A 7,381-nucleotide genomic window follows, 5' to 3' on the forward strand; every position below is an offset into this window, starting at 1 on the left:
AAAAACTCAGTCCAGGATACATACTGTCTAAGTTCAACATGGCACTTTGGAAAAGTCAAAACTAACCCAATCTTTAGAAGAACACAGTTCCCAGTGGTGAAAGGAAGAGAGAAATAAGCAAAGGAGATACTTAAATCATGCAAGCTACAGAGAGGTTCCTTAGACATTTATCAAAATCCATAGAAATTACAAACAGAATCTGAGCCCTAAAGAAAAGCAAGGTCTTAATTAACATATCAATATTAACTGCAAATAGTGCTTTATACCAATTCAAGCTGTGCACATTGGTACTGATCATTGGGCAAAACTGTAGAGTAGCTATGTTGACCTTACAGAAACTTTGTGTCCCCTGATTAGTTTCCTATAAATCTACAATTGCTCTAAGAAATAGTCTTTAAAAACAAAACCAGTGAATAAACAAAAATATTTAACACATCTTTAACACTGTGTAAAGGGGGATATTGCGGAATGGATAGGTTTAAGTAAGAATGGGGACAGGGAGCTTGGGAAGAGTGAGAGAAGACGGGTCAGCTAAAGCAATGGATGAAAAGGCTGATACTTGATTTACTAATTAAAAATAAAACAGAATTTGATGACAGTACTCCTGTGGGTAGATAGATAAAGTTGCTTCCATAAGTTGTAAGTTGTTAAATGAAAATCCAATCAGGGAATACCTTCCTATGAGGTATAGTCATGGAGTCTCCAAACCCTCAAAACAACGCAGGCAAATTATCATTGCTGTTAGTTTCCTGCCAGAACTAGATGGTAAGAGCTTCTTTGTGAAGGCATCACATCCTCTTAGTCTCAGACTTAGAGAAATTAAGGTGGAACTGTCTGGAAGCTTCCTCACTAGAAGGCTATCCCGCAAGAGTGCCAGAGGCTCTGCTCTGTGGGTTCCTGAAGGAGAACTCTCACCAATAGACTTACTCTGCTGTAGATCTTATATGCACACTACCAATCAGACAGGCAGGAAGTGCCCACTATTAGTAGTGCCGCATCTGTTAGAGGGATGATAAACTACTTTCTGATTAGATTTGTAGCCCACTACCACAAGAAGGAGTTCATGTTTGGTAGTGTAAACCTGGTTAAAAGCCCATGGCTGCAGAGGTCATAGGCCTGAGTGGGGAAGTTATTAACGTTGTTTCTGCTTAATGACCATAATATGCACATCAAATTGCCTTTTAAATAACTTTGTTTATACCTATTTCCTTCTTAAGCAATCTTGGCTAATCAATCACAAAATATGAGCATTTTATATACAGAAAGTGAGTTGCATCCTGATTTACTCGAGACTAAATTCTACCTCTAACTGGTATCTCCATTTAACTAAAAAGAACTTAGGGTACCTTCCATTTACAGACAGAGCAGATTCATACGCTGAATCTCTAATCCTCAGTGTGACTGTATTTGGATATATATCCATTAAGGGGAAATTGAGAATAAATGAGGTAATGTAAGTGGTAGAACCAAATCCTGTATGAATTGTGTCCTCATTTGAAGAGGAAGGAGCACCAGGGGGTTTATGCAGAGAGAAAAAGATCAGCTTGGGGACACAAGGAGGTTGCTGTTTGCAAGCCAGGGAGAAGGGCCTAGAAGAGAACCCTCCTCTGTCACCTTAGTCTTAGACTCCAGACTGCCAGTATTATCAGATGTCAGAAAGGAACTGCATGTTGTTTAAGCCATCCACTTGGTGGTATTTTGTTATAGGAACCCTAGAGGCTACTATAATCCATGTCTACTCTAGTACTTTGGTTTGAGTAACTGCCACTTTAGCCTTCATTAAAGCATCTTATTTTTCAATTATATTAAATACTTCCTAATGTCCTGGAATGAGATTTTTTTCAATCTCTTGATTTCCTAAGAAATAAAATTGTGTGCCTTTTATGACATATATTGTGACTCAAAACAATGCCTTACACAATTTATTATATTATGTTCCTTGGTGAATACATATCTAACTTATGTGACTACTTAGGCTAAGCCTTGGCAGAGAAAATTTATCCTACAGACATCTATGTTCTTTAAGTTGTTAATATGTCAAGCAAAATGTAAGGTTTTGAAAAAGAACAGTAGATGGATTTAAGTTGTTAAAGCTTAAGCAGGATTGCTAAAAAATTTGTTAAACCTATTCTTAATAAAATCTACATGTTCTAAACAACTTCTCTTAAGAATACAAAAATATGTAAATATCATTTTAGTTGGCATATGTCCATTGCTCATGGCAATGGATTTCAGAAGGATACTCATTTTGTTGACTTTTATTGTGTACTTTGACTATAGTTATGTTCCTTGCCCTGTCCTTTTAAGAAAAACAAGTTTTAAGTTTTCACTTGTTAATGCTAAGACTTCATTGCACTTACCTCGTCTGAATATGGAAGTTGTTTGTTGTTCCTGTGTGCTCATAATCATGAATGGCAGCTGCAAAGACCATGGCTAAAATTTCCAGTTCAGTGAGCCAGTGCTAGCAAAGAAAGCAAACACATTGTCACACTCAACATCTTCATCATCATTTCTCTTTATGGGGACATCTTTAGTGTGTTCAGAATGCACAGTTGTGTAAAATAATGCCCCATTTCTTTCATATGAATTTCCCTTCTCACTCCATTAATTGTGAATAATGGATGCTTTATGAAACCAATGATTGTGTCATGCTTTGTAAATTCAAAATTTAAAATTCAAAATATGATTGTTCATGCTACTTGGAAAAGGAGTTATTTTTCATCTTTTGAAAGGTTAACTCTAACTGGATTTTGAGATTACAGTCTTACTAGCTTGGTTTTGCATGATGTAAATGAAAATATCAATATCGTGGTCTTTTAACATGAAGTTCACCTCCATTAAAATGTATATAATAGATAATTGTAGAAGATCATACAGAAGATGCCATAAGAACAAATTTCCACTTAAAATTGAAAGTACTTATTTTTCTCAAGAGAGAAACTGAAATTTACTTTGAGATTTTCAGATATGGAATTGTTTCCAAGAATTTGCCAAATTTTGTATGTATAGCATGTATATTCCAATTCAGTGAAACTTAACGATGACAAAGGAAAGAATAATTTCATGTAAATTCAGACCCATCTATTTCATATTCACTGGTCTTTCTTTTACCATCGGTATAATACCATTTTTCTACTCCTATAGTTTATAGAATATTTCAATGAATTGTTCATTACTCACTTCAATTAACATACAATAACACATACAGCAATTAAAAATAAATAAAACATAATAAAATTAAATACTCATGCCATGTTGCCTGGGCATGTTTCACATGGTTACTAATCACATGGGCAAAGTGTTTTCACAGAGAAGAGCTAAAATACAAAATTTACCACCATCCATAAATAATTTTTTGGACAGTCCTGCAAGAAAACAGGACTTTTGTTAGGAAAAAAGTTCTAATGTGAGATGAAATTTTCTCTTGGACATTTTTCATACATTTGAAACACATAAAGACCTAAAACACAGACATGCACACACACCCATACATGCACATGTACATACAATTATACATAGATACACATATACACACATACGTATACATATACATGTACATACATGCCCATACATACATATATACTCATATACATATATGTGTACTATACATACATATGTATACATACATGCACACACAAGCCCATATATGCCCAAACATGCCCACACATGTACATGCACACACATATATACTCACATATATACATATGTATGTATGTATGCATACATACATATGTGCACATGTGCACATACACACACACAAACACACACACACACACACACACACACACACACACACACACAAGAAGAATACCAAATGACCTTTATTTATAGTTTGTAAGAGGTCACAGGATACAGGTACAATCTGGTACTGGTAGACAGATTTGATGTTGGAAATGGTTGGGGAAAAAAGATGGCTGAAAGTAAAAGTTCTTTACATAGAAACAGCAAATGGAGAATGATACCATATATATCATATCGATATGATGAATATGATTGATGTGGCCTATATTGAACCAGAGTTGGCAATAGCCCTATTATGTTTGAGAGCCAGATTAAATGAAGTTAAAAGGAGGAAGAAGAGTATGAAACCAAGTCATGCTCTTCTTTCACTAAAATTAATGGATTTGGATTTGCACAAAAGGCAGTCAGGAGTCACTGAAGACCCATGAGTTGGGAAGGATGAGCTGATGGGTATTGCCTCTTAGAGCTCACTGAGATGTGCTTCTCCCACTGAACTAAGGGCAGACTTTGGCACCCAGCAGGAGATACTGTTTGTAGAGGTTAATCTCATCAGTTTTCATAAAAGAGATGTAGTGGGGAACAGCAGAGAAGAGTGGATGGCAGTTAGTCCAGTGTGTGAGTCCGTTTTCATCCCCAGGGGAGTGAGCTGTTGACCTTCTGAGCTATAGTTCCTGTTAAAATGGAATTAAAGAGTATTTCTCTGCGAGCTTTCAAAAGTTTAAAGTAAATTTGTGTGCTGTTCCTATCAAAGCCTTGTCCAATATCTAAACACAGAGCAAACAGCATTTTTCCTACAGTCATTACTTTATGCTGCAAAGCATTGAATGGAGATGATGAGAGCTAGCATGTCCTAACCGATGGCACCTGACTTATGCAAGCCCTGTGTGTAGGGAGTGACGTTCAGAGCTAATGGGACTTAGCTGCTTGGTGCATGTACACATCCATCTGAGTCATTAGAAGGAAAAAGATGACCTCAGTACTAGCCTGCGTTACAGGCTGACCTGGGAGGGACCCTCTAGAGTTCCCACTGAGTCCATCATGAGTTGAGGAGAAAGGAGATTTAAAAAGTTGGTACCCTAGGGATCCATTGTTTATCAAAGAAACATGATTCCAAGGGAACAGAAATCACCTGTCATCTTCTAACATCTCTTATTGATTATAGTTATAAATTTAGCTCCTTTTTTTTAAAAAAAAGCAACTTTCAGTACCTACTATGACAATATCAAATATAAAGCTGCAAAGTATATTTAGAGATGGGATTTAATCACACATTATCTCATAATTATTTGAAGTTATTATCTTTCTAGCTGTCAAAATTAATTTTAAATGTCTTTTCTGTTTTTTTCTTAGTTAATCTCTGCCTCCCACAAAAAGAAGTTTCTCCTCCACAAACCCCACTTAGTTGTTAATGGGTTGTGGCTTTATTGATTTCCTTTAGATGAGAAAATTTGGGAATACATAAATATTTACATTCAAGTGAAAAATATTTTTATTTGTATTAGTTAAAGTAGAATTTTGGAATAACTGCTAGCTCTTTCACAGCTGATTCACTGGTTACTGGTGGTGAATGTCCTTAGAGCTAAAAAAAAAAAAAGTTTAAGCACAAAGACTTTTAAAAGAATTCCTGGGGACAAGCTAGGACATACAAGGTCAGATTATATCATGGTTCCTATCTGGAACAGAACCGAGTCCATCACTGAGGATCTGCTGGTCCTTGGTGGGCAGAAATCCAAGGTTAAAATGATGAGCCACGAGCAATGCAGATTCTGCACCTCCTCTAAACTGTAGACAGTATGTGGCCTAAAGGAGGGCTCAGGCAGACAAATTCTCAAGTGGGCAGTCCTCCTGCTACACAAGAAGAAAGTACTGACTCACAAAAAAAAAAGTACACAAGAAGAAAGCTCCTAACAGCTTACACAGCAGCGATAGACAGGACGGGCCAGAGATGTTGTTACATGGGCCGTTGAGATCCCATTATTCTTATACTGGTCCTATTTTCCACTCAGTAAATAAATATTTGTATCTTTATGTTGTTTGATAGCAAAGCTGGGTCCTGTGGAACCGGATCAGTGTGCCAGAGGTCACACAGGGACAAGAGCCAGGATTCAGACAAAAAAGGGTTGTATTTTCTTTTCCTTCTGTAGATAGCAGTAAGCCTCGTGGTTCAAGACCGTTGTTTGTGTTCTAATCATTCGAAAGCAAAATAACTAACTGAATTACCTGGATATATGAATGGGTAGAAGTTAGTAGAACTCTAAGACTATATTCACATTTAAATTGCCATGTATGTATGTGCATATGTGTGATAAAGTATATGTTTAGTCTAGGGAGAATTTTAGGTCAGAAAATCATATTGACTTGGTTCTTAAAGAAATTCTTTTTCCTTCAGAGCATTTTAAAGAGACATAATTAGTAACTATTTGAGCCTAAAGTGCTGGGGTTGACACATTTTCTTCATCAACTTTTTCGGGTAAAAACCTGCAGTAGTTTGTTATAATTTTACAAGAAAAGTATTGCATTGTGAAAGCTAATAATAATATGGCTTGAATTAACACTTATTTTCTTTCAGATGCTGCACAAAGTGCTTTATAGTGAGACTTAATGGCTCTTCATTACCAGTCTGTGAATTGGTCAGTATTATTAACTCTGTTTTAGTGAGGAGTTAATAGAGGCCAAAATGGAGAGCTAGCACATTAGAAGTGGCAGATAATGTTTTCAAAGCTGGTGGCAGCCTCCTAAACCCACGCTCTTTCAAACAGTATTCCCAAGGAAGCCATTACCACAGACCATGGGCATCCTGCCACATCTTCTGCAGATTGATCAGAGAAAAATAGAGTCATCCCAAAGTCTGGGAGTTGGCATCTGGCCAGGCAGTGGGTTGCAAATTCCAAAGGAAAGATTGCAAATTGCCTCTCTTTCTTCTACCCAGTTCCTTAGAGAGAATGAAGGTCACCAGCCACTGAGTACAAAGTGCTCTGGGTAGGGCCTTAGAGTGACCTTGTATTCAAAGAGATAGTTGGAGGTAGTTTGACATCACTCCACAGAGCAATGGCTCTTTAGTAAATGTATTTTCTGGACATCACTGTCACTGTGGCATGGGTTACAAGTTAATCAGGTGACAAAAGGAGAGAGAGGGAGGCAAGTGGCCTTGCCAACATCAAGTCTCTACCTCTCTCCACTGCTGATTGACTGTCAGGACTGAGGGCTTCCCCTCTGACATTAACACACAGGAAGCTCCATCACAATCCCTTTCAGATGATGCTCCTCAGAACACCTTGCAGGTGACAGATGCATTAGTCACCTGACAGCCTTGGCCTGGAACTGGAGTGCTCTAGAAATGTCACTCTGATAAGAGGCCAGCTCAAAATAGCAGGGAATCAACTCAACGCTTAAAGGAGTGATCCAGTCTTTTCCAAACCAAATCTGAAGGGTGACAAAGACTGGAACAGGTTTAGCTGGTATCTCTGTAATGCATTTTTGTTCCAAAGACCTAAATGTTCATTTGTATGAAAATTAGTGTTCACCTACCACCGTGGAAGAAAGCTTGTTAAAACTACATTTCCAAAACTGTCACATTTGTAGTGTGATCTCATTTTGACAAAATACTCAACACATTCATGAATTCATTTTACCTGCAAAA

The 7,381-nt window shown here is 37.2% G+C and overlaps 1 protein-coding gene across 9 annotated transcripts in view; it reads right to left on the bottom strand.

Moving 5' to 3' along the window:
• The window catches only part of Pde1a (phosphodiesterase 1A), a 280,800-nt gene that overhangs the window by 44,731 nt on the left and 228,688 nt on the right, over nt 1–7,381 (bottom strand). For all 9 annotated transcript variants that reach the window (XR_003835139.1, XM_029470632.1, XM_029470625.1 and 6 more), the window contains one exon: nt 2,361–2,461. Coding sequence is in view for 8 of the 9 variants with exons in the window: in XM_029470632.1 (XP_029326492.1) it covers nt 2,361–2,461 (101 nt within the window). In the remaining variant the exon portion in view is untranslated. The remainder of the gene's footprint in view (nt 1–2,360; nt 2,462–7,381) is intronic.

This window comes from Mus caroli, chromosome 2 (genome assembly GCF_900094665.2).
Source record: "Mus caroli chromosome 2, CAROLI_EIJ_v1.1, whole genome shotgun sequence".
NCBI classification, from domain to species: Eukaryota; Metazoa; Chordata; class Mammalia; order Rodentia; family Muridae; genus Mus; species Mus caroli.